The 24,567-nt window shown below is 49.1% G+C and overlaps 12 protein-coding genes across 12 annotated transcripts; 6 read left to right on the forward strand and 6 right to left on the reverse strand.

The window, feature by feature from the left end:
• The first annotated feature begins 382 nt into the window (after positions 1–382).
• On the forward strand, positions 383–5,240 carry F9C07_2277935 (Sodium:solute symporter family-domain-containing protein). Its single transcript, XM_041290062.2, has 7 exons — positions 383–1,082; positions 1,147–2,819; positions 2,892–3,064; positions 3,119–3,625; positions 3,679–3,777; positions 3,826–4,444; positions 4,504–5,240. The coding sequence occupies exons 2-7, from the start codon at positions 2,701–2,703 to the stop codon at positions 5,066–5,068; spliced, it is 2,082 nt and encodes a 693-aa protein (XP_041143258.2). The 5' UTR covers positions 383–1,082; positions 1,147–2,700; the 3' UTR covers positions 5,069–5,240.
• On the forward strand, positions 512–1,589 carry F9C07_2342 (transport protein sec61 subunit beta). Its single transcript, XM_041290061.2, has 3 exons — positions 512–594; positions 734–1,082; positions 1,147–1,589. Exons 1-3 carry the CDS (start codon positions 592–594, stop codon positions 1,179–1,181), a joined length of 387 nt encoding a protein of 128 aa, XP_041143257.2. The 5' UTR covers positions 512–591; the 3' UTR covers positions 1,182–1,589.
• On the reverse strand, positions 5,241–6,451 carry F9C07_2277937 (rhodopsin family protein). Its single transcript, XM_041290076.2, has 7 exons — positions 6,274–6,451; positions 6,088–6,141; positions 5,980–6,013; positions 5,886–5,910; positions 5,767–5,799; positions 5,660–5,700; positions 5,241–5,587 (listed from the first exon to the last, which is right to left on the reverse strand). Exons 1-7 carry the CDS (start codon positions 6,302–6,304, stop codon positions 5,422–5,424), a joined length of 384 nt encoding a protein of 127 aa, XP_041143259.1. The 5' UTR covers positions 6,305–6,451; the 3' UTR covers positions 5,241–5,421.
• A 556-nt stretch (positions 6,452–7,007) lies between these two features.
• F9C07_2339 (putative dynein light chain type 1) lies at positions 7,008–7,590 on the reverse strand (the record flags this gene model as incomplete). Its single annotated transcript, XM_041290077.1, has 7 exons — positions 7,008–7,072; positions 7,120–7,189; positions 7,239–7,265; positions 7,317–7,351; positions 7,402–7,435; positions 7,487–7,509; positions 7,560–7,590. 7 exons carry the CDS (start codon positions 7,588–7,590, stop codon positions 7,008–7,010), a joined length of 285 nt encoding a protein of 94 aa, XP_041143260.1.
• Positions 7,591–7,895: 305 nt separating this feature from the next.
• F9C07_2338 (putative pre-rRNA processing protein Mrd1) lies at positions 7,896–10,767 on the forward strand (the record flags this gene model as incomplete). The annotated part of the gene is made up of 4 exons (XM_041290063.1): positions 7,896–8,123; positions 8,224–8,988; positions 9,224–9,496; positions 9,553–10,767. 4 exons carry the CDS (start codon positions 7,896–7,898, stop codon positions 10,765–10,767), a joined length of 2,481 nt encoding a protein of 826 aa, XP_041143261.1.
• Positions 10,768–11,722: 955 nt separating this feature from the next.
• Positions 11,723–14,188, forward strand: abaA (ATTS/TEA transcription factor; the record flags this gene model as incomplete). Its single annotated transcript, XM_041290064.1, has 3 exons — positions 11,723–12,164; positions 12,214–12,390; positions 12,450–14,188. The coding sequence occupies 3 exons, from the start codon at positions 11,723–11,725 to the stop codon at positions 14,186–14,188; spliced, it is 2,358 nt and encodes a 785-aa protein (XP_041143262.1).
• Positions 14,189–14,288: 100 nt separating this feature from the next.
• Positions 14,289–14,633, reverse strand: F9C07_2336 (uncharacterized protein; the record flags this gene model as incomplete). Its single annotated transcript, XM_071510943.1, has 2 exons — positions 14,289–14,315; positions 14,421–14,633. The coding sequence occupies 2 exons, from the start codon at positions 14,631–14,633 to the stop codon at positions 14,289–14,291; spliced, it is 240 nt and encodes a 79-aa protein (XP_071363943.1).
• Positions 14,634–14,828: 195 nt separating this feature from the next.
• Positions 14,829–15,846, forward strand: F9C07_2335 (aldo/keto reductase family protein; the record flags this gene model as incomplete). Its single annotated transcript, XM_041284886.1, has 2 exons — positions 14,829–14,973; positions 15,032–15,846. The coding sequence occupies 2 exons, from the start codon at positions 14,829–14,831 to the stop codon at positions 15,844–15,846; spliced, it is 960 nt and encodes a 319-aa protein (XP_041143263.1).
• Positions 15,847–16,192: 346 nt separating this feature from the next.
• On the forward strand, positions 16,193–16,963 carry F9C07_2334 (uncharacterized protein; the record flags this gene model as incomplete). Its single annotated transcript, XM_041290065.1, has 2 exons — positions 16,193–16,324; positions 16,397–16,963. The coding sequence occupies 2 exons, from the start codon at positions 16,193–16,195 to the stop codon at positions 16,961–16,963; spliced, it is 699 nt and encodes a 232-aa protein (XP_041143264.1).
• A 306-nt stretch (positions 16,964–17,269) lies between these two features.
• Positions 17,270–18,773, reverse strand: F9C07_2333 (uncharacterized protein; the record flags this gene model as incomplete). The annotated part of the gene is made up of 6 exons (XM_071510942.1): positions 17,270–17,845; positions 17,902–17,976; positions 18,041–18,337; positions 18,412–18,483; positions 18,545–18,576; positions 18,638–18,773. The coding sequence occupies 6 exons, from the start codon at positions 18,771–18,773 to the stop codon at positions 17,270–17,272; spliced, it is 1,188 nt and encodes a 395-aa protein (XP_071363944.1).
• A 1,353-nt stretch (positions 18,774–20,126) lies between these two features.
• Positions 20,127–22,048, reverse strand: F9C07_2332 (putative general stress response phospho protein phosphatase Psr1/2; the record flags this gene model as incomplete). The annotated part of the gene is made up of 4 exons (XM_041290078.1): positions 20,127–20,339; positions 20,395–20,493; positions 20,549–21,885; positions 21,949–22,048. The coding sequence occupies 4 exons, from the start codon at positions 22,046–22,048 to the stop codon at positions 20,127–20,129; spliced, it is 1,749 nt and encodes a 582-aa protein (XP_041143266.1).
• A 1,106-nt stretch (positions 22,049–23,154) lies between these two features.
• On the reverse strand, positions 23,155–23,948 carry F9C07_2277945 (uncharacterized protein; the record flags this gene model as incomplete). The annotated part of the gene is made up of 3 exons (XM_071510263.1): positions 23,155–23,472; positions 23,678–23,718; positions 23,928–23,948. 3 exons carry the CDS (start codon positions 23,946–23,948, stop codon positions 23,232–23,234), a joined length of 303 nt encoding a protein of 100 aa, XP_071363945.1. The 3' UTR covers positions 23,155–23,231.
• Positions 23,949–24,567: the final 619 nt, after the last annotated feature.

The following is a 24,567-nucleotide window of genomic DNA, read 5'->3' on the forward strand; positions in this document are numbered from 1 at the left end:
ACAGCCATATTAAATGGGCGCTGACAGCGTTCAATCGATGATTCCGACACTTGCACTTTGATATCCTTGCTTATGTCAATTTATTTTTCACGACTGTGCATCTCATATGTTATGTACTGTATCTATCATATAATTGGAATAAAATACATAGGAAGAAAACTGACGCTTTGGCTCGTAATTTGACTGGAGAAAGTAGGGATGCTGTTACACTTGAACCCTCCAAAAATGCAAGTATCCTCGATAGTATGCACCAAGTCCGTTTACAACAATCTGTGAAGTTCAAGACGACCTCTGTCATTTTGAGAGGGAAGGGGATGCATAGGCGGGCTGTGGTTGGTGGAGGAAACTGGGGTAGGTCGGCGTGACGATACGTGACAGTACGGCCAATGGGAAATCGTGAGCGTGGCCTCTTTTGAGTGACTTGCGACCTCAACTCTCTCTGCGAGCTACAACTTAATTCCCCTTCCACTTCCAAGCAGGCTTCCCTCCTTCTCCAACCAGCCCATTTGTTTTTCTTCGTCCTTAAATTTAATTTCGCTCAATTCTTTACGACATTCTTTGATTTTCTTCATTTGACTACTATTTCTTAAAATGGTGAGTGTCCTTCGTGCACCAACTGATTGTCCGTCGGCAGATGGCACTTCTATCGTGTCTCGACATCGCATTGCTTTCTTACATCCCATTATGCTGGATCTCATTTCTCAATGGCGATGCTAATGTAAAGTAATTTAAGGCGTCTCCTCGTGCTGCCTCCCCCCTGACCTCTGGTGCCGAGTCTGGCCCAGACTCCAAGGCTTCTGGCTCTGGTGCTGGTGCCGCTGGCTCTGTCTCTTCCGTGGCCCGTACCTCCTCTCCCACTCCTCCCGGTGGTCCTCGAGCTGCTTTGCGTCGTCGCGCGGCTGCCGACCACAAGGAGTCTCTGCGCAATGCCAGACCCAGCTCGACTCGCGCTGCCGGTGCCGGTGGCTCTTCCGGTACCATGCTCAAGCTTTACACTGACGAGAGCCCTGGCCTGAGGGTCGACCCGGTCGTCGTCTTGGTCCTGAGCTTGGGCTTCATCTTTTCCGTCGTTGGTCTGCATGGTACGTAACGCCTGGGATGTGTCAATTCTAGCTATGATGGATACTAATACGTGTCTGGTTCTAGTCATCGCCAAGATCACTCGCAAGTTTTCCTCGTGATCAACGACGTTGCGTCTGCTCTCGCCATCACTCTCTTGCCTGCCTCCAGCGACATCTGGTTTGACTGAATGAGGTTCTGAGTGAGCAGGGATGTTTTGCTATGTATAGCCGGTCCCTGCTCCTGGAACGATTTTGGTTATTCTGTGAGAGTCGCTTTTGGCGGGTTCACTCCCGTACTCTCTTCTACCCTTTCGAAATATTATACCCCTTGGTGTCCGTTACCTATCCTTTGTCCTTGGTGCGCGGGGATCCTTAGATCGGATCGTCCGATACTTCGCGAAGTTGAGTGTTGAAAACCTATCTGCAGCATAGGTTGGGAAGGTGTGCTGGTTGTTACGTTACTGTTGGGGCTGTCTCCAACCCTTGTGACAGTTAATGAAGGATTCTCATGCCGAAAGTTTGGAAGGAAAGCTTTGTATAATATCAGTTGCTTTTTCAATGGGTACATGAACCTTAAGAAGTTGATTGCGTTGTAAGCGAGTCACGGCAGGACATGTGATATGTAAGCCTAGCCATTAGTCCAGGCAGAATTCTCTGCCTGAGGGAGAGGGCTAGCGCGGCCAGGACTTTCGATCTCATAAGCAGTCCGCTTTTTTGTGTATTTGCTAGAATCAACCCGACTTCCCACTAGGACTGACCCAGAATAACATCGACAACAATGAGATATGCACTATTGAATAGAGAAGAGAGACTAACTCCACATTGGCAAGTTGCGACTCCTTCTAGTTTCTCTTGTTCGATCAATCGAGATTAGATCCTCCAACGCTCCCCAGCTTCCGCACAATCAGGGTCGTGGGGAATGCAGATAATCCATTACTCGAAACCTGGAGTAAGGGAAAGCGTTATCACGCCCAGGGGGCTTATTTTCTAGCTTCTTTTTCGTTGTTGGTGATTTACCTAAAAGCCGGGTCAGCATCCACTATCTTGATATCAGAAAGGCCCGTGTTCCTTATCAACCGTTTGCCGTCTGGGAACCAATCGACGACGGCGTTGGTCCAACCTCCACTGATAAGGATGGGCGACGAAAACAAGACTAGCCAATGATAACGGGGGGATTGAGATCGACTATGATAGGGACCATGAGCCTTATGGATTGTCAATAAGCGATGGAAATAAGAAAACCGTGGGCCAGCTAGTCCATCTGTGACGTTGCTGGAATACGAACGTGAAGCCCTTATCAGGTCCCGGAAAGTTAGAATGACAAAGACTGGGTTGAGCAGTCCAAAATCCCGATTCAATGAGACTAAGGATGTTGATCAGTCTGAGGTCTGCGAGGTCGGAGCTCTCCTATGCCTATGGTTGTACTACATGAGATAGTATATGAATCAAGTCATCCTTCATTTCCCTACGGATTTTCTTACAGGAAGTATATCAGACTGCTGAAGATCATTGTTTGTGGATCATCACACCGAAGCTAGCCTTTGCTGTTATACTTGAACTACAATTAGATACCCCATATTAAGGAGTACGTGCATTCAGGTTGACCATCCAAGGGCCTCGTCCGACAAAGGCTGCAGTCATGTCGGAGACAGCCAACTTTGTTGCTCCCTTGTCCCAAGGGTTTGGCTATGGCATCATCGTTGGGTTAGGGTTCGCGTTTGCTTTGGTGATGGTTTTCATTACCTGGGCCCTTAAAAGGTAAGTGCTACCTCACTTTACCATGGCGTGCCATCGAATGAGGGACTGGGGCTAACGGACTGTTCGCTATAGATATCAGTATGAAGTCCAAACCTCTGAGATGTTTTCAACTGCAGGAAGATCCGTAAAGTCAGGCTTGGTTGCTGCTGCTGTCGTAAGTAGCTGGACTTGGGCTGCCACCCTTCTGCAATCTTCCGCAGTAGCCTACCAGTACGGAATTTCGGGGCCATTCTTCTATGCATCAGGTTAGTGTGACCGAAGGAACAGTAGGGTTTCATCACTCACAGCGTGGATCCCAGGTGCCTGCGTGCAGATTATTTTATTCGCAACGCTCGCCATTGAACTCAAACGGCGAGCCCCGAATGCACATACATTCCTGGAAGTCATTCGTGCTCGATATGGGACTGCTGTCCATGTGGTCTTCATTGTTTTTTGCCTGATGACCAACATTCTTGTCACTGCAATGTTGCTCACTGGTGGATCTGCTGTCTTGACATCCCTAACTGGAGTTAATACGGTTGCAGCTTGTTTCCTGCTCCCCATTGGTGTCGTGCTCTATACTCTCTTCGGCGGCATCAAGGCTACTTTTATCACAGATTATATGCACACTGTGGTTATCATCGTCGTTATTTTTATCTATGCATTCTCCGCTTACGCGACTAATGATACTCTTGGATCTCCGAGTAGAGTTTATGATGCTCTAGTTGCGGCGGCTGATCGTCATCCTGTGGAGGGTAATGCTCAGGGCAGTTATCTCACCATGCGCTCAAAGGAGGGTGGTATTTTCTGGGTTATCAACCTTGTCGGTAAGTAACTACATGCAGCCTTTTGATGTGGCTTAACGCTAACTATGATCTAGGTAACTTTGGGTGTGTAGATGTCTTGCTGAAGCTTAGTCAATATGTGCTAACAGTGTGTTTCAGGACTGTCTTCCTTGACAATGGGTACTACAACAAAGGTGTGTTAAACTTGAGATCGAATGGTGCTTAAGTACTGACTTTGATAGCTATTGCTGCGCACCCCGTGCATGCTTTCCCCGGATATGTTATTGGTGGCCTCTGCTGGTTCGCCATTCCTTGGCTTTGTGCCAGTACTATGGGAATATCTGCTCTTGCTCTTGAAGGTACTCAGCGCATGAGTTCGGAGGACGTAACTGCCGGTCTTGTCCTACCTTTCGCTGCTGTCAAGCTTCTGGGATACAGTGGAGCTGTCTGCACCACACTCATGATTTTCATGGCAGTCACATCGGCTTTTTCGGCTCAGCTAATTGCTGTTTCTTCCATCCTAACTTACGATATCTATCAGGCCTATATCAACCCCTCTGCAAAGGGCAAGAGATTAGTGTGGGTGTCTCACATGTCCTGTATTTTCTGGGCTATTGCCATGGCCGGCTTCGCAACAGGTCTCTACTACGCGGGTATCGGTATGGGCTATCTTTACTTGCTCATGGGTGTTATCATCTCCTCGGCGGTGTTCCCAGGGGCGATGACCCTCGTCTGGAAGGGACAGAACTGGGTCGCCGCAGCTGCATCACCTATCCTGGGACTCGCCGTGTCCCTCATCGCATGGCTTGTAACCGCTAAAAAGGAATCTGGTGTATTAACCGTCACTACCACCGGCGCAAAGTAAGTAATCTGCCTCTGTCTCACCCAATAAGGCCTCTCCCAACTAACAGAAAGCCCAGCTACCCTATGCTCGCTGGTAACGTCGCCGCCCTCCTCAGCCCCATTATATTCTCCCCAGTCCTTACCTACATCTTCGGCCCTCAGAACTACGACTACGAATCTATGCGCGCCATCCGCAAAGTTGACGACACAGACGTCGCAGCAGCCGCACACGTCGACATCGAACTTATCCCCGGCGAAAACAGTCCCGCTACCATCAATGCCGCCAAAGACCAAGAGGAAGAGCGCAAGCTCAACAGGGCCGCGCTCTACTCGCGCACCCTCACCATCGGCATGGTCCTGTGCTTCCTGCTCCTGTGGCCGATCCCCATGTATGGCAGCTCATATGTGTTCAGCAAGAAGTTCTTCACCGGCTGGGTTGTCGTGGGCATCATCTGGCTTTTCTGTACGACTGTTGGGGTGGTGATTTTCCCACTGTATGAAGGAAGAGAGAGTATTATTCGTACGGCTAGACTTATGGCTCTTGATGCGGTTGGTAAGAAGCCGAGATTTGAGGGACAGGAACAGGCTTCGTCTGGTGCTACGACGCCAATGGAAAAAGTGGGTGCTAAGTCAGATGTGTAGTCTGGCTGCTTGGTATGCAAGATTCTGTTTGGGTTGGGATCGGGTAATGCCCAGATGCAGGTTCATCCATACCTCCTGATGTGATTGGGATTTTGTGATTTATATACCCCATTTGTTCTACGCCAGTTATGCTATTAATGTTGTTAATAATTTCTACCAATCGAATGCACATATCACATGAGAACAATCACCATAATTAAAATAAAAAAGTCAAGTAGAAAAAGAACCAAAGGTATCGTACAACAACAGAATATACACATCATTAACATCGCTTCTCAACCAGACCAAAGTTCCATCCCCCATAGCCCTCAGCATAATAAAATAAGAAAACAAAGGTTAGCACCAACACAGACTCACTTATATTGATAGTTCTGCGGCGGTGCCCCGGCCTGGGGCTGGGGATATCCACCTCCCCCAGAAGCCTGGGGAGGAGGTCCCCAATAGGCTTGTGGAGGTGGTGCCGGGCCAGCCGGTGCACCTGCCGGGGGCCTGGTCTCTGGCGTGATATCGGGGCGATCACTTATCTTTGTTAGTTGATTTGATCTGATAAGGACTTTCCATTTGGAATACTGATTGAGGGAGCCAGCTTACCGGAGGTCTTGGGTGAAGCGGCATGTGTAACATGTGACTTCCTGGGGGGTTGTTAGTATTTATTATCCATTTGGCGTTAGCTGGGAATTGGTTGCGGGAGAGATTACCTTGTACTTTTTTGTTGCGAGTGGGATCATGGGCTGATGAGTTACGGTTCATGTTAGTTAGACATTCTGGATGATGATAGAAAGAGAGCTTTTGCAAGCCAATCGGGAATGCAACATACAATGAAGCAGACGGTAAACCAAGGCCTAGGATAATCAGCATCATCGTCCCTTTTTTCCAAAGCGCCGATTAAGTTAACAGAGAAAGCAACATACCATCGCGTAATACAATGTCCATTATAGTGTTGGCCTAATCCAACATGATTAGTCGGGTCAGGTACAAGCTAACCGAGCACCTAGTAAGCAAAACTGGAGTAAACATACAGTTATAACAGTAAGCCCTGACATTCTCGTAGCCTTCCAGCATGGACGTAAACTCTATTTAACCTGTTAGCCTAGTGCTTATGAAGAAGAGAAGATGTCGTGCTTAGAAATCGGCACATGGGAGTTTATTTCCGGTCGGTGCGGAGGATAGATATACACGGAGGAATCATTAGTATGCAGACGTACCATGCGTTCCGAACGTGATGCAGATTGCCATGGTGGATGGGGTTTTCGCGGTTCTTGATCTATGATACTAAGTGAAGGTATGGCTTTCTGATCTTGGGGGTTTATGATCACGGTAAGTTGAGTTGGTGAGGGTTGAATCCAGGGCGAAAGGCAGCGCTATTATAAAGTCCCTTATTGGGGGTGACGTGTGGCGCTGTGGCTTGGCACTTGGCGTTTGGGTGCTTTCTTTCTTCTGGAATGCGTGGCACGTGGTTGGTGGTTTTTGGGAAATTTTATGAATTGGTAGAGGTAAGCTGAGACTTGATTTGAAAGTTAGATAGGTGAGGTGAGTGAGTTGCGTGTAATCATTCTTGTGGTGGCTGATTGGGACGCTCTACAGTTGCTAAGGCAGTAACTGTTACGAGCCTACTACTACTTTTACAAGGCACTCCGTTAAACAGCACACAATCTGCTTGGTACGACCAATCTAGCTCACATCAAGATACAATGGTGACCATATTGAATCATGTAAGAGTCGAAATTGTAAATAAATACCGCTGAAGGGAAGGGAAGATTATGCAGCAACCAATTGCCATGACGCCTGATCTCAGGGGCCTGTCCATCGTGTCGCGAGTTTTAGATAGATACGTCGCCGGCGTCTATTTTATGGCGGTAAGTCCCAATTGGCAGTCAAGGCCCAATCGCCCAAGGACTCGGTCCTCTTTTTATTTCCAACCATGTATGTCAGGGCGAGTTTATTGGGTCTTGAAGAGGAGAATGGCGCAGTGTCCGAGGTAGAAGTAGATGAAGTGTTTCGTCTCTAGACGGAGTTAGCGACGTTCTGGGAGACTAGTATATAAGTCGTACCGTGTGTAACAAAGCTTCCGAAATTCCTCCCTACGACACAATGCCATGTAGCTCCTTTGCGCGAGTCAAACTGTAGACTGTGAGTGACGGACGGTGGTTTTATCGAAGGAAGCGCTAACCTCTCGCTTGATGTACTGGGCAATGTCCTAGTAATAATTAGCATCCTACCGACTTGGGGAGCAATCATTGTGACCAACCTTCTCAATGTGGTACTTCTCCATTGCCTCGATCGCTAAACAATTAGTCGCAATCACCTTCATCGGGATACCCAATGAATCATACCAACTTCGACAGCTTCCTGCTGCATATCCTCCGTCTTTCATGCCATAAGCAATTATCTTTTCAATTATGGTGGCGACACTCTTACCATATCGACGGACTTGATTTGCGCTGCCCAATAATGTTAGTCATTGTGAAGATGCCGTTGAAGTTGCACTCACGCTCGAGCTTATCCTTCTTTTCGGAAGACATTTTGTCGGTTGAGTGTGCACGAAAGGGTTCAAAAATAGGCAACGGAGTAAATTGGAGATGTGCGTCTCTAAGGTAGTTCAACAGTACACAACGTTCCGCCGAATTGCCTCCGAGAGTAGACGTTGGGCTATCGTAGTTGCTGAGGAGCAACCGTGTGGATACGCACGGGCCATGCCCACCTTCCTCACCGCCTTCGTCGGCACTATAAGGAAGCGGCATAAACTAAAAAAATTTTGGAGCTTTTTTTTTCTTCTATACATTCCATTCCCTGCTGGCTTTGGGAAAGGCAGCCACAGGACACAATCATGGAAAGCACAAGAGTATTTGTCTCTGGCCTTCCGCCAACATTCTCCAATGATCAACTTAGGAAGCACTTTGCTAGTCGCTTCCAAGTTACCGATGCTCATGTATTACCCAAACGCAGGATTGGCTTTGTGGGCTTGAAGACCCCCGAAGCAGCCAAGGAAGCTGCTAAATACTTCAACAAGACATATGTCAAGATGTCAAAGATCTCTGTAGATATTGCTAAACCGGTATGTGGCTTCTTCCTGGCGATCTGGCTTCCTGTTTCCTTTTCCCATTGCGCACGCTGACCGATAAAGGTGGTCCTGAGACTGACCAGAATTGCTTTAGATCGACTCCGAACCTATCAGTGCTGCTCACAAGTTTAAAAAGGGTGATAAGCCTGACTCCACTGCAGAAAATACACTCAAACGTAAACGCGATGGGGAGCCCACCCAGCAGGACCCTAAACTGCAAGAGTATCTTTCCCTCATGCAGCACTCATCACATACAAAGACATGGGCCAATGATGATGCCGTGATCAACTCTGTTGCAAATGATTCACCTGCCAAGGATCCCCAGCCCGTTGAAGCAGATGAGGTCCCTCAGGAACTTACCTATGCTCAAAGGAAAAAGGCAAAGCTCGGGGACACATCTGGAGAAGATACCCATGTGTCACAGCACGATGAGTCTGAGCCTATGGTTGTTGATGCAACTGTGGAAGGTGATACTACTGAGCAAGCAATGGACCAGGAACATCCCGCTGTTCATGAGGAAGAACAACAACCAGTATCTGACACTGACTGGCTTCGGTCGAAGACAAGCCGTCTTCTCGGTCTCCTAGACGAAGAGGAGCAGGCAGAGTTTGACTCTGCAGCGCAAAGACCTACTGATTCAGCGGAGCCAGCAGCTGATGCTGAAGTCGACACCAAAAATGCAGAGGCTGATCCTTCCCCAGCTGCGGCTGATGCTGCAGAGCCGACAAGGGCCCCGGAGGTTGACACCAACATTGAGAACATTCGCATTTCTGCGCGTTTATTTGTAAGAAACTTATCTTACGATACAAAGGAGTCCGATCTCGAACCAGTATTCGCTCCCTTTGGCAGGATTGAAGAGGTTAGTCTTTCCATTCTCCTTCTGCGTGCCCCCTGCCTTTCCTTCCCTTCCTTTCATGCAAAGTTGCTCGCATGATGAACATCCTGATAGGGACATCAGATGCAAAGCAAATGATGTGACCAGGTAAAGAGAATTTTAGTAGATGCCTCTTAGTATCTGAAGAGCAACATATCCTCAACTTGACATTGGATTCACTGTGGTTTAAAATTTGTGGAACAATTGCTGATTTGTTTAGATTCATGTTGCCTTTGATACTCGGTTCAGCTCCAGCAAAGGATTTGCTTACGTTCAGTATGTTGAATCCGACGCTGCCGTAGAGGCCTACAAGGCCCTTGACGGAAAACACTTCCAGGGTCGTTTATTGCACATCCTGCCAGCTGCTGCAAAGAAGACGTATAAGATCGACGATTATGAGTTGTCTAAGTTACCTTTGAAGAAGCAAAAACAGATTAAGCGAAAACTTGAGTCTACTTCTTCAACTTTCAGTTGGAACTCACTTTACATGAACGTAAGTCGGTTTGGGATGTGGTCTAACAGTATCGTATACTAACGAGCCACTTCTAGGCCGATGCAGTTATGTCGTCAATGGCTGAGAGACTCGGCATATCAAAAGCAGATCTCTTGGACCCTACTTCGTCGGATGCCGCAGTAAAACAAGCGCATGCTGAAACGCACGTTATTCAAGAAACGAAAGCTTACTTTACTGCAAATGGTGTCAATATCGATGCCTTTAAAGAACGAGAGCGTGGAAACACTGCTATCTTAGTAAAGAACTTCTCTTATGGCGTCAAGACTGACGATCTTAGGAAGTTGTTCGAGCCGTTTGGCCAACTCACAAGACTACTGATGCCTCCTAGTGGTACAATAGCTATTGTTGAGTTTGCAAGACCAGATGAGGCTCAAAAGGCATTCAAAGGTTTGGCATATCGGAAACTCGGAGATTCCATCCTATTCCTAGAAAAAGCCCCCAAGAACCTCTTCGATGCATCTGTTGCCCCGCAGAAACCAATTGTGGAGACTAAAGCCATCTCTCAAGGATTCTCAACTGCTGACACGTTCGCGGCCGAAGAGCCTGAGGAGGCTATTGCTACCGCAACTCTTTTCGTAAAAAATCTCAACTTTGACACGACGAATGCACGTTTCGTTGAAGTCTTCCAGCCGTTGGATGGGTTCGTTTCGGCGAGGATCAAGACCAAGCCCGATCCCAAACGGCCTGGCCAGACCCTCAGCATGGGCTTTGGCTTTGTTGACTTTAGGACCAAGGATCAAGCTCAGGCCGCTCTTGCTGCAATGAATGGATACAAGCTCGATCAGCATGCACTGGTAGTTAGGTCATCGCATAAAGGTATGGACGCTGCTGAGGAAAGACGACGTGAAGATACTGCGAAGAAAATCGCAGCCAGGAGGACGAAGATTATCATTAAGAACTTGCCGTTCCAAGCGACCAAGAAGGATGTCAGATCGCTCTTTGGAGCCTACGGCCAGCTTCGCTCTGTGCGTGTTCCTAAGAAATTTGACCGGTCGGCTCGTGGTTTCGGTTTTGCAGACTTCGTAAGCGCTCGCGAAGCGGAAAATGCCATGGACGCGCTGAAGAACACCCATTTGTTGGGCAGGAAACTGGTATTGGAATTCGCGAACGAGGAGGCTATCGATGCGGAGCAAGAAATCCAGCAGATCGAAAAGAAAGTAGGGGAGCAGATGGACCGGATGAAACTACAGAAGCTCACGGGTGCCGGACGGAAAAAATTTACTGTAGGGGCCCAGGACGAGGAAGACTAAAGTCCCTTGTCCTTCTGCCCTTCTCCCTGTTGCTAGGGTTAATGAATAGTAATGGTGCTGCTATCTTTGTGTTTGTGAGATATACCCCCTTGCTTGGCGGAACTCGTTGGGCTTTTTCACACGTTCCTGCTGTCAGGACTCTGCCTGCAGACGCGTCCTGCAAAGTTCCGTCGCCTCGTGCATCTGAATGAAGCTCTATCTTTTTTTATCCCCATGTATCCTTGTTCAATCCTAGCATCTCGTCTACCCCTCGACCTCTACTGTGATCGTTCGTATGTTTGAGCCCTGGATATCAAGTTGAGAGCAGGGTGAGATGGTTGTTTTCCACCTACATTCCGGTCGCTCTCTCTGTAACCCACCGAGCATTCTTGGATGATCGCCTCGGGCGATGTTGTTGGAAGTTGGGCATTCCAACGAGAGGCCTTTGCCACCATCTCGCCCATCATTGCTCATCTGTACCTGCTTTAGTACTGACAGTGAGTGATCATGTCGTGCAGGCCAAAAATCCCCGGGCAGCGGCTCGCTGAATCGTGCACCCTGGAAGTCCCCTTGCATCGGTAGCCGGCGTCCACAGTGCATCGCCCTTCCTCCTGATTTGCTGCAACAAGGCGGCACCTGCTCGTCCCTCCCTCATCGCCCTGATCGACGCGTGAAGCTCAGGTCAAGGGTTCCCCGCGCCTGTGGCTACTGACGCTGCCCTCGAGGGGGTTCTCCCAAACAAGCAGCGTAGTCCAGCAATGTAGCTGCTGGGGCTACCCTCGCGCTCCTTCACGAGGGGTGGGAATGGATTCCCTATAAACATGATGCTCTTCGCCCGAACATTCTCTTTCCCAGGTTCTTACATTTTTTCCAGTAACTGCGTTCTTTGCCAGGCAAGAAGCATTTGTGGCCCTCAACATCCTACTCTTGTGGAATCTGTCATTCTTCCGAGAGCATATTCGAGGTGGTCCGCTCCATGGCTGAGTGGCAGACCGAATGTATGTTGCCTCCAACCCAACCTGGTTTTGAAGGTGTAGGACCCCATCCAGGTCGAGTGCTTCAGAACACCTCAGGGAACATACAGTCCTACTCGGACACCCTGGCGCACACTGATCCCACCGGGCGTGACGACCATTTTTCACATTATGGTTTCAAGTATCCTCACCAACCCCCGGTCCCAACTCACCCAATGCCTACCACTACTGGCCTTCATCCCCAACAAGTGATAAACAACCGGTTCCATACAAAGAAACTGCGGCGTCTCCAATCACTTGGTCCTAACCTGATTGGACCCCGCAGGACAAGAAGTTATCTCAAGTCCCAAAAGTACATAGAGTACAGGGCACGGCCTCGCCGAGATACTGGAAAGGATGGGGAACCTGTTTGGTCAGATGAGCTTGAGGATGCTTTCCAGCAAGGTGAGACGACAACAGCTGCTACACAAGGAGAATTTTCTAACAATATCAGCCCTTGAGGCGAATCCCCCAATGGGGAGAAGGAAGTGGTCCGAACGCGGGAAATCCTACGGTCGAAATGAACTCATAGCCGAGTATATCTACAAAACTACTGGCAAAAGGAGGTCGAGAAAGCAGGTGTCTAGCCACCTGCAAGTCCTTGATTCTTTTCTCAAGGGGGATCCCGATTGTAAGTCCTGCCTAGACAGCTTCGATGAGACAGACCCAGGTCTAACCGGGCAATTGCAGGGGAGAGGCTTGTACGGGAGCAACCAGCAGACCGTTCGAATGGCCAGCCGCCATCAGCCGGTCCTCGCTGGAGAAATTCACTAGAACTTCCATTCTCCAGCCATTACAATAGTCACAATTATCCCTCCTATCATGATTCGTTGAGGCCGGTGCAATCTTACTCCGGGGAGTTGCCCCCTCCACACGTTGTTTTCCATCCAAATTTGCACGCCGAGGCAACGAACATTAATAAGATCTATGGCCTCAGCTTTGACATGTGGGTGAGCGCACCGAATCAGCCAGGCGGGATCGAGAGTGCATTCCATCTCTACACCCGCCTCCAAGGGGACCAACGTCATCCTGCACCCCCAAAACGCTTGGAAAATATTCCCAATTGGCGGACATCGTTTCCCCATCTCAACTCAGTCATGGCAGATGTTAACAACCCACTGAACTGTGATATCATCCTACTGGAGGCCAATCTTCGGTTGATGGATGATTTCCCTCCGTCCGGCTCGAAACTTGGGATCCAGCTAGAGTTAGACTTCACCCAGCCTCCCAACGGCGATGCACTGACGAACCAAATGGAGAACTGGTCGTGCAGCACGTATATCTATGAGGAAGGTCAAAACATATATAGGGCACGCCAAGACCTCCCTAAACAGCAATCGAACAAAGTGAAACCTCCATTTGAATCTACGTGGTGGGCAAAACGTTTCACGGAACTCACGGAAATCGCCAAAGACAGACAATTAAACGAGCTTGCCGATAGGCAAACGAGAGACTACTTCCGCACCTTAACAGCAGTCCAAGAAATACGGGCTACTCCTAGTTCTCGTCGCGTATCGAACCAGTACCCTGATAACTCCCAGGATGACAGCAAAAGAATGGCCATCCTACTTTGGCAATTCCGGCAAACGCGATCGAACGAAGTTGGCACTACCACATGGCGCCGGGTGACCTCGCCATCCTCCGACCGTAATACAATCCCTAGCCCGAAGCCCGTAACGGGGATCGACCTCCCTCCCCTGTCCTTTGATGCAAACTCTCTAGCTAGGCCTGCCCCAAGCATTTACCAAGCCCCTCAGTCACACGACTTGGTGCATCATAATGGTACTTCGCAACCCCAATGGTCGATGTACCAACCACCACAGGACAGTATATTCAATGCAAACGGAGGCTTTGACCTTCTCAATTCTATCACCAAGCCAGAAGGTGGCCTTCATGACAAGACTGCCGTCACCTCAGTGCTAGACACCTACCCCAATCTCCAACCTGAAGTCAGCCAGCCCACGAGCCTCAATGGTTCTAATGGAGGACCAGGGATGCTTAGCATACCCGATATGTCCCTTTCACACACTAATCTCAATGCGTACAACCTTAGTGGGCATGATAACCACTACGGCACGCCCCAGCATCCTGGGGTGAGCGTGCCTGATAACAGCCATGTCTTAAACAATGGCATATTTGGATCCAGCACCCAATCGATCGATGACATGAGTCAGACCCATGCACCTTGGCCGACTCCTACTTCGAGTATCACTGATGTTGGCTCGAGCAACTATAGCCACCTGCAGTTTTCTGATCACCATGTGCCGTCGGTCTCACGAGAGTCCCATCAGCCCAACCACTTTGAGGTGTTACTGGGCCCAGACGATCTCATTGTGGGGAGTATGCCTGGTGATCCTGGCATCAATGGGGCGGCTCATGGTCACATGAATCACACCTATACTGAGAACAATGCGGTTGAGGCTGCGTAACGAAGAACTAATTTATAATATGGACTGTAATGATAATAATGGCAAACAAAAGTGTCGCTGGGTTTCGGGACTTTTCTGTTTTAGTTTCTGGCATAGGAGTTTACGGGGAGGGATACTGGAGCATGCTCTGCGGGGGACTTATTGGTTTTTCTCAACTTTGTGATGTACTTTTAGTCTGATACCAATTTTGTAGTTATACACAATATGGATCTAATGTCTGTTTCATACTTACTACTTGTTCCTTGAGTAATTGGTGGGATTTGGGTCCCGTGATGGATCCAACACGGACAGTGACCAATTGGGTTTGGCGCTTCTCTACATTTACCCGGCGACTCTCATTTAGCCGGAATGGGATCTTGTTGAGCGCCACTTTAGCCTCAAGACAGGGACATTCCTCCTCGTGTGACTGGCCTTTTCGGCCTAGCTGGCCTGGATCACGTCGCATTTATCCCGAGTGGGTATGGCCGTACCCCAAATGAGTGCTTTTTGGAAGAATATGCGCGGGGGCAATCTCCAAAAGTTGATTTATGCCCCTCCTTTTCTTTGCGGATACTTCTCTCATTTCTTTAACACTCTTTACTCTCCTCTCAACTGCAGTCGCTCTTCTCATTAAGCGCAATCTCTACACACAATAATCACAATGGCTTCTCCCACCGTCAAGCTGAACAGCGGACATGACATGCCCCTCGTGGGTTTTGGCCTCTGGAAGGTAAACAACGAGACATGCGCGGACCAGGTTTACGAGGCCATCAAGGCAGGATATCGTCTCTTTGACGGCGCATGCGGTATGTTACCACCTTCTGCTGTGAGGTTTTCCAGGAACGATCTAATATGGCCGTCCAGACTACGGCAACGAAGTCGAATGCGGCCAGGGTGTCGCCCGCGCCATCAAGGAGGGCATCGTCAAGCGCGAGGAACTCTTCATTGTTTCCAAGCTGTGGAATAGTTTCCACGAGGGCGACCGCGTCGAGCCCATCTGCCGCAAGCAGCTGGCTGACTGGGGCGTCGATTACTTCGACCTGTACATCGTGCACTTCCCCGTTGCGCTGAAGTACGTCGACCCGGCTGTCCGCTACCCCCCGGGATGGAACTCGGAGAGCGGCAAGATCGAATTCAGCAACGCCACCATCCAGGAGACCTGGACGGCGATGGAGTCGCTGGTGGACAAGAAGCTCGCTCGCAGCATCGGTGTTAGCAACTTCAGCGCCCAGCTGCTCATGGACCTCCTCCGGTATGCGCGTGTCCGTCCCGCTACCCTCCAGATTGAGCACCACCCCTACCTTACCCAGCCTCGTCTGGTCGAGTATGCCCAGAAGGAGGGCATCGCTGTCACCGCGTACTCGTCTTTCGGACCTCTGAGCTTCCTCGAGTTGGAGGTGAAGAACGCCGTCGATACCCCTCCTTTGTTCGAGCACAACACCATTAAGAGCCTCGCCGAGAAGTATGGCAAGACCCCGGCTCAGGTGCTGCTGCGCTGGGCCACCCAGCGCGGCATTGCTGTCATCCCGAAGAGCAACAACCCCACCCGTCTGTCGCAGAACCTGGAGGTCACTGGATGGGATCTGGAGAAGAGTGAGTTGGAGGCCATCAGCTCGTTGGACAAGGGCTTGCGATTCAACGACCCTATTGGATACGGTATGTACGTTCCTATCTTCTAAGAGGACGTTACGCCTGGGAAATGTGTGATGATTTGCGATGTAAAATGTACATGATTTGAGTAAATAGCTATGATAAACCCATTGATAAAGACTATAAATGATATCTACATCCCTAGTACTAATGGTAGCGTAATTCCTTCCGGACTGTACTCCATGCCGTACCTGATAAAGTCAGTGCCACGCCAAGACCAAGCTCCCTTATCAACACTATCAATCAATCAAACCAATCCATCAATTATTTTCTCTTAACTCCACACCCTCAATCCCCAATCCAACGACAACCACAACGCCCAAAAACGAAAAACCAATCCCCAAAAGAGAAAAAGCAACCAACCAAAAATTCAAAATGGCCGCCCGCGTCGCAGCGCAATCAATCCACATAACAACAACCCCAATACCACGCTCCCTAACGGAAAGCAAACAGATCCTCTCCGCGCTCCAGAAATTCGGCGAAGTAGTGACCTTCCGCAACCTCAAGGTAAATTTACCCCCCAAATACCATACCACCCTCCCTCAAAACCACCAACTAACAGAGAGATAAAAAAAACAGTACGACACAACAAACACATCCCAAAACCCCACCTCCCGATCTATAATCGCGATATTCGAATCCCCCTCCTCCGCATCCCAAGCCATCGCCGCCTCCCCGCTCACAATCCCTCTCGTCAAACCACCACCGTCACAACCCCAATCGCAATCACATCTACCGCCTAGAGAACCGGGGACGCCGTCCCCGGATCCCTGGGCCTCGAGTGAAAGTGCCGCTGTCCAGTCCCATATCACCTGTACTATCCAGCCGTCGCGACATAATCATGAGTCTGCGCTGCGGCGGAACCCGTTCCATTCGTTGTTTCATGTTGATGGGAAGAGCTGGCAGGCGAAGGATTTAGTGAGGACGGGGATTCCGTTGAGGGAGCTGGCGGATGTGCCGATGGCCAGGAAGGGTCATGAGCCGTTTAGGGTTAAGAGGAAGGTGCAGGCCGAGAATGAGCGGTTGGGAGCTACGAGTTTGATGGCGCTTTATGAGGGGGGTCTTAGGGGGGAAAAGGATGGGGATGGGGATGCGTCGAATTCTGGGGAGAGGGAGGTTAAGGGTGAGGAGATGGAGGTGGACTGAGGACGGGTTGATTTGGTTCTGTGCGCTCAGGTTTATTTGGATAATTGTTGGCTGGCTTGGGCAATGCAACATGCGTATGCACATGCCCGTGCGCATTAGGATGCTCTGTTGGTCCTGTTGTGCGCGATATTGCGTCGCTGTCCAGGGCGGGTAGTGAGGCTTTCCCGGGGCGGTCGTTGGGCAATGCTCAGCTGGTGCCGGTCAGGTTACGGACGATCTGTAGATCGTCCCCAGAGTTCGAGCAGGCTCGAAGTATACCTCCACGAGCAAGGTATAGTACTATAAATACAGAGAATGAAGTTTCTCTTAATCTACATGTAATATAGGAGATCGACAGGAATGAAATCCGCTTTCCATTAACCATGATTGCCATTGTATCATCAGCCATGCCTTTCCTTGCATGGTAATTAAGCTATTCTCACAAACGCTACAACTGTCAGTATACACGACCACTCCGGAGCCTGGAAGACTACACTTACTAGCGTCGATCTGCATAATATGCGGTATCGCTAAGCGCACCTTATTCCGGTACACCGCGGGTCCCTTCGTCTGCAACGGGTTGCCCTCAAAGTAGACCGTCTGTAGCTTCTCCTTGTCCTTCAGCTCCTTCTCTACCTCGTCGAAGCTAGATAACTGGTTGTTCGACCCCCAGAGCTCCTCCAAGTTCTCCAAATGCGACAGATGCTCCAGCTTAGAGACCTGGTTATTCGAGAAGTCAAGAACGCGCAGCTTGGTGTTCGATTCGAGACCACTGAGCTCGGTAATAGCGTTATGAGAGACGTAGAGTTCTTCGAGGTTCTTGAGGGAGGAGAGTCCGTTCAGACTAGTAAGTCGGTTCGACTGAATAGAGAGGATTTTGAGATTCTGCAAAGCATCCAGATTCTGTAGAACGTCAATACGTCAAACCCCAAGCTCCAGCACCCGAGAGCACAACATACCTTGAATTCAGTGATCTTATTCTTTCCAAGCCACAGCTCCTCCAGAGACGTCAACGACTCAAGGTTCTCGATTTCCTACCACCCGGTTAGCATAAACCCTCCCATGCACACCCATTCTCTCAATCGAGGCACCACCCACTCTGATCCGATTAGCGCCCAGCTCCAGATTCCTCAATACTTTCAACCCCTCCAACCCTTCAATCTTCGAGATCTTGTTCTGCACAAAATACAAGTCCGTCAACTTGACCAGATGCGAGATATTCTTGATATGCTTTATCTTATTGAAGCTCAGATCCAAACTAGTCAGATCCTTGAACTCATCCAGACCCTTGACATGCGAAATAAGGTTATCGTAGAGATCGAGTTCGACCAGCGACCCGGCGATTTCAGGAGGAAACGCGATCCGCGTTATTTGGTTCTGCCGCAGACATATTCTCTAGAAACCTCGCCGTTAATCCTTATTTTGATCACCAACCCCCCACTTTCCTTCACGGAACACCGATATCGTACCTGTACTTTAGGGAATCGCTCTAGATGTAAAGCCGGGATGGACCCAATACGACAATGGACGAGGTCGATCTCCTAGATAAACAACTCACTCGGTCAGTTTCGCATGAAGCAGCAGGCCAAAAAATTCACGTACCTCTGTATCCTTATCCTCATCCTCTAGCAAGTCTGTAACAAGATATTCCAATTGAGCACCCGCCTCCTAAAGCGTACTTAGTCGAACACATACCTTCGTCTGCCTCGATCTCCTCTACCGGCGGCGCATCCTCGTCCGAGTAATCCGGGTCCTCGATTGCCTCCGGATTCGTGATGGTCGCTTGGGGACCAACTCTCAGTTTTCCGTCCCACCCTTTGCTGTCCTTCATCGTGGCGGGGAGGTGTTTAGAGTATGTTTCTCTGTTATTTTATCTTTTTTTCTTGCGCGTGGTTGGAGGTGGTTTGATGCGGGGAGCTTTTTTGGCCAGTGGGTCGAATGACGGTATGTATGTAATTTTCGTACGTATCTTGTAATTTGTAGATCGGTATCGATGTGCCTAATTTAGGAAGGATGTTAGTAGATTAAGGGGGCGCATCAGGACGACGACGACGACGACGACGAGGTCAATGGGCGGGGAGAGGCTTAATTGATGCTCGGAATCAACGGTTTCCTCTTCTTCTGATAGTGTTGCCTGAGGATTGTTCATCATGCGGTATTTATGGTTTCCTTTGTGCATTTATTCACTGAATTAGAATTGCTGGCCTACTAAGCCCCTCTGGTAGAGTCTCACAGATGCACATGCCGAGGACTCGATCTCATTATTCACTTCCTTCTACTCTCATTTTAAACAGTAGTGTGCTTTATTAGGATCCATTCGGGCTACTAGAACAGGTGGTGCGGTGTTGAAGGACGACGCTTTTATGTACATATAGCACGTACGCCAATGATACATATACATTGGTGGCAATCGATAGTCAAGATCCTGTATCGATAGGAAACTATGGGGTAGTACCGGAAACAGTGACGCGCACACATATATGACGATGCCACTCGCGAGTGAGGTCTCCAAAACAAATCATGGCTGACAAGATGACAAAACACGCTGGGGTTTTAGTGGTGATCACACATACGAAACGAAACAGATAGGAAATCGAGAGCGACGGCAGTGTCAGGCCCCTTAAGGGCGATGGGTGGTTTAGACAAAAATTGAGAAAAGAAAGAAGTCAGATAAAAAGGGAATGTAAATTTGCGTATACATGAGATCAGCGAAAAGGGTTTTTAAGCTGATAGCCAAGACAGACGCCTACAGAATGCAAAAAAAAAAGGGGGATCACAGGGGAGCTTCGAGGAAAATGAATCAAAATCACAGGGGATCAGAAAGGTACTCGCTCACTTGGAGCGTAGACAAAAGGACATAGCTAGAAGTCCAGCAGATGCGAACAGGAAAAGGGGTGTAAGAAAGAATAACAGAGGAAAGGATAAGAAACACAACGCAAATAAAAAGCACACATGCACTATTGAACTGTCGGGTCTCACGAGTGTCTTCAGATGCGCGGTTCGCTCACGAAGCACTCTAACTCTCATCTGGCATCTCAAAGGCGAGAGGGCTCGACGTATTGGCGGGTATTGAACAAAGGGAATCGACCGAATTTTATCTTTTTATGACCTGATGGTGCCCGCAAGGCGAAGAATAACCAAACCAAGCACGCTGAAAATGAAATGCCGGGCTAGTGTACAGACATTACAATGCAATGTCAAGAACCAGACTAACGTCTTGCACTTGTGTACCAGCGAGATCTTCCAGAACGGGAATCAGATCAAGAAGCTCATTATCATGGGCGTCAGAGAACCAGCTGCTGATGGGTATCGCGTGTTGAGGGTGGAATATATATGACGTGGGAGAATTATCGATAATTATCGTGTCTCGAAGGTCGCGACCGACTTGAGAAAGATCCTATAGATGAGTTAGGTGATTGAACGAGCAATATAGAGCTCACGAAAAAACCGACCTTCACATAGTTGCCTTGATGGTTGTAGCAACTGTCCCTGAAAAGTCGGTGGTGGACAACATTATGGATGTCCAGTTGATCCAACAGTGGATCACCGTACTGAGAACAAGTTAGCGTGAGGCGATTTCATAAGACATATGTTAGCAGGGCTCACCTTCGAGACAGATGCCGTAAACACAACAACTTCGTACAGCTCCCCGACCCGTTTCATGAACTGATCGACCCCGGGCCGCTTGATCACATAAATATTATGGTATTGACCCTCGATCTCGACGGGGATAGTGAAATCGGCGCGCTCGAGAACCTTAAAACTACTATGGACCAAGGTTTCATCCAGGTCGAGGACCAGGCATTTCCGGTCGCGTAGGTGAGGCTGAGGTGGGGGGAGCAGCCATTGTTGCCCCCTGTCGTGACTCTCATTTTCTGGCTGTTGCCCTGAAGGAACGAGTGGCGGCGGCGGCGGCGGTAGCTCGGCTGGTAGATCAACTGCCTCTTCTTCGTGCGTAGAGTACTTCTCGTCCTTTGGGCCAACGCTATCGGGTACAGCTGGCTTTGCGGTGGACTCGTCCGTTTGGGCAGGAGAATCATCGACTCTCTGTGGTGGCACTGAGAATGTTACATGTTCCTCAGGTTTCTGAGAGGGCTCCTCGACTTTCTCTGTTACAGTAGGCGGCGGAACTGCACTGGATTCATGCTGTGCTGTCACCATATCCCGTGCTTCAGACTTCTCCTTCTGCGAAACCTCGTGACCCGATTCGTGCTGGGCCGGAGACGACGCCGTGCCATCGAGCTGCGAGCCTTGATCCGGGCCACTGACGGTCTGCTCTTCGTCCACCTGCGACGGCGGCTGGTCGGACGTCACAGTCGTATTTGCCTTCTCATCCCGATAGTAGCTCGGCTCCTTGGACTCCGCAGTGCTCGAATCACCCTGGTGAGTTTCAGCCTTTTCCGGGGTAGGCTGAGTACTTGGGACTGATGGTCGGCGAGTCGTCCGCTTTGCGGGGATAGCCGTATCCTCGGGGTCGACATTGGAAGATGAGCAACAGCTCAAGAATGCGAACAGCCGGGATGAAACCCTACTCTTCTTCTCCACCTTGGCAGGCTCTCGCAAGTCAGGATCCGTCTTATTCTCTTCCATGACCGTGCTCTCCTCATTCCTCCGCCGTGATCTCATGCTGCTCCCTTTGCTCCTATCCCTTCGTCCCTTTAGAATACTTCTCCTCGAGCCTCGAAGCGTGTTTTCGGAGTCGTCATTGGCAGTATCCTGGGAATTGTCTAATGTGGATTGTCTTTCGGCTTTCAAGGACGTCCGTGATGGCACGGGAAGCAGGTGCTGTTTCTTGGATACGTCGGCAGAACTGGCGGCAGAGGCACCTTCGGGAATCGGAGTCGATTCTACGGGCGCTGGAGCCGTCCCGGAGGACTCGAACGAGTTGGACGTAGGCGACGCATCGGTACCGGTGACATGAACCTGAGGCGACGATTCAGGAACTGAAACATTATGTTAGCGATGACTTGCGCAAGGCGACCAGGACGCGAAAGAAGCAGGCTTACTAGAGCCGGGTTGACTCGTTGCGACAGGCATGGACGCTTCTCCCGTGCGGGTGTCAGAATTCGATGGCAGAGAATCCCGCTCCGAGCTCCCTCCGAGCATTGAGGGTAGCAGAGCGAGGTTCACTCGAACAACAAGAGACTAGGATCGAAAAGTCTAAGATTAACAAAAGAGGCGGTTGATACCAGAACACACGCCTAGGGACCACCAGGATGCCGCCGATATGGGGAGGGGAGAATGGGCGGAGACAGAAGGGAGTGCGGAAATCAGCCTCCTGGAACTGGACTGAAAGCGGTGGTAAGGCGTGGAGGCAGGTCGTAGTAGTTAGTAGTAGCGCTTTTTAGCTCTCTGTCTGACTGTCTCTCGGGGACCCGTATCACCGCCTTAATTGAGGCTAGTGCACAGCACTAAGGCCCGTCGCAAAAGAATCCACCCTCCAAGAACCTCGAGAGTCGATCAACTTTGTGAATAAACAAATCACATGCGACCGTGGTGCTGGACTAGAAATAATCGTAGGAACGGGGGGAAATCGACCGTAAAAGGGAGAGGAGTTGGGGACGTCACGTGGCGGGTCAGGGTGCAGTTCCTCGAAATTAGTCGGTAATTATTGATACCTTCTTGATTTGGGAGGAGGAGAGGTGGGTGCTCTTTGGTTACTGGCCGATGAAGGAGACCAGACTTGTTAAGGTAGAACAAGTTAAAGAGGGTACGGAGTAGACTAAAGAGAAATGCCAAAAAGATAAAAAAAAAAAATCGAACTTTAAAGGATTACCTAGGAATAACCCGATCGGCGATAGTAGATACTTCTCACGGGTTTGTTCGCTTAATAATTGAAGGAAAGAAAAGATAACTAGTTCCTTTTTCCTTCTTGTTTGTTGAACTTGATGGTCTCTTTTTGCCTGATAATGTTGGAAGGTAGTCCGGGTGGATGTGAGTCTCAGAGGATTAAAAGAGACCCAAGGTACACTTGACCGGATTACCGGGAGTTCAACACAGAACGAGGAGGATATTGAAGGGTGGCTTGTCCCTAGTGCCTTGACAGTAACTGGCTAAACCGGGTTAGGAGAGGGGCCAGAAAGGGGAGAAAGAAAGACCGACGGGGGAAAAGAATGAGAACGAGATGGGGGTTGGTGGAAAGCAAAGCGCTAAACAATCCCAGAGTGCTAACTGCTAGTAGTATTAGTAGTAGTAATATTACGATTTCGCCTCTCCAGATGGGTTTTAGTACTCCGTAATGGTGGTGTTAAAATAATATTTTGCATTATTATTATTGCTATTATTATTATCATTTATTATTGCTCCTTGAGGGGTAAAAAGGGAAAAAACGAACACAAAAAGTCAGGTTAGTCTCTCGGTCTGGACCAAGGATGCAGGGCTGCAGAATTGGGGCCATCGAACCAGCAGCAGCACCGGCACTAACAAGCACTGCGCCCGCTTTGACTGGTGGCTCCCAAAGCAGGTTCAGAAGCTGCTGAACCTCACCGAGCTTGATATTAAAGCAATCTGACGGGGAGATATACCAGGTACTTTCGTAGGTCTAGCATAATATCATACATTCTCCGGTAGTTGTTGATACATAGTGATCGTCACAATTCAAGGAGGAAATTCCAAGATGAATGAATGCATGGGTGTATGTATGTATATGTATGCATGCCCTAATATTATTATTACGCTAGCCGGTACTACATTAGCTGGTCTGAGGAAAGGTACTGTAAGTGAGCTACTACCTACCACCTTAGACTCAGGGAGCTTGCATCAGCTTGCATCCACACCTATTATTACTCACTAAATCCTGTCTTTTCTCCTGTCATTCACCAATAAGAGAATCTCGATCCTGTCGTTCATCAGGAATGAGCTGTCGAGGTCTCCGGTTTGCCAGGTTGTTTATTTCTTTACATCTGCCCTGCTTGATGTATGTGTCATGTTTGTGCTCGGACTCCACGGCCCATGAACATACGAACAGACAATATACTAGACATACCTCCATCAGCCTGGTGGGCATTTTATTCGCATTGTACCTGAGTGGGTATTGGTATGGGCGGGGGCAACAACCAGGGGTGACAATTCAACGTTGGCTTAAGATTGGCTCGTTCTTACGGTGATGGCTCCAGTTGAGCGCTTAACAAGGGGAAATCTGGGAAATTGCTATTCGTTCGTAGTAAATAAAGATCTTAATAATACATGTAATTCTTCGGATTTTTTTTTTTACTTTGCTTTTTTTCTTTTTTCTCTTTTTCTTTTCTTTTTGGTTATTCTATGGCGTGCTAAACTCGACTAATTTCAGTAGAAATACGTACATACGTATGTATGTTCAGTAATTGGAGGGTCAAGTCACGGTTTGTTTAAGTAATACCACTGCCACCCTCCACCCTGACCCCCTCACACCCTCCAACTGCGCCCTGTACCATTCCTCATGATCTGATCAACCGCAAAGATCTTCAACTGTTACCCGGATTCAACCCTCCATCTCAGTTATTTGACTATCACTTCCCGACCAGGTGACAACTCTCATTCCAAAACCCGTGGGTCACATCCGGTACGAGAAGTCAAATAGTTTACAGTTATCATGGAGATCGTTACCAGTTCGGTGATACGGGATCTTAAATTAACTTCCCCCTTCT

The sequence above is a fragment of the Aspergillus flavus genome, chromosome 2 (genome assembly GCF_009017415.1).
Source record: "Aspergillus flavus chromosome 2, complete sequence".
NCBI lineage: Eukaryota > Fungi > Ascomycota > Eurotiomycetes > Eurotiales > Aspergillaceae > Aspergillus > Aspergillus flavus.

Coding starts and splice junctions, on each gene's coding strand:
- F9C07_2342 (XM_041290061.2), top strand. Junction 1,083..1,146: donor TTCCGTCGTTGGTCTGCATG/GTACGTAACGCC, acceptor GTCTGGTTCTAG/TCATCGCCAAGATCACTCGC.
- F9C07_2277937 (XM_041290076.2), bottom strand. CDS start 6,304: ATGGCAATCTGCATCACGTTCGGAACGCATG. Junction 5,911..5,979: donor GGACATTGTATTACGCGATG/GTATGTTGCTTT, acceptor TGATTATCCTAG/GCCTTGGTTTACCGTCTGCT. Junction 5,701..5,766: donor TCGCAACAAAAAAGTACAAG/GTAATCTCTCCC, acceptor ACAACCCCCCAG/GAAGTCACATGTTACACATG.
- F9C07_2277935 (XM_041290062.2), top strand. CDS start 2,701: ATGTCGGAGACAGCCAACTTTGTTGCTCCCTTGTCCCAAGGGTTTGGC. Junction 3,065..3,118: donor GCCATTCTTCTATGCATCAG/GTTAGTGTGACC, acceptor CGTGGATCCCAG/GTGCCTGCGTGCAGATTATT. Junction 4,445..4,503: donor GTCACTACCACCGGCGCAAA/GTAAGTAATCTG, acceptor CAGAAAGCCCAG/CTACCCTATGCTCGCTGGTA.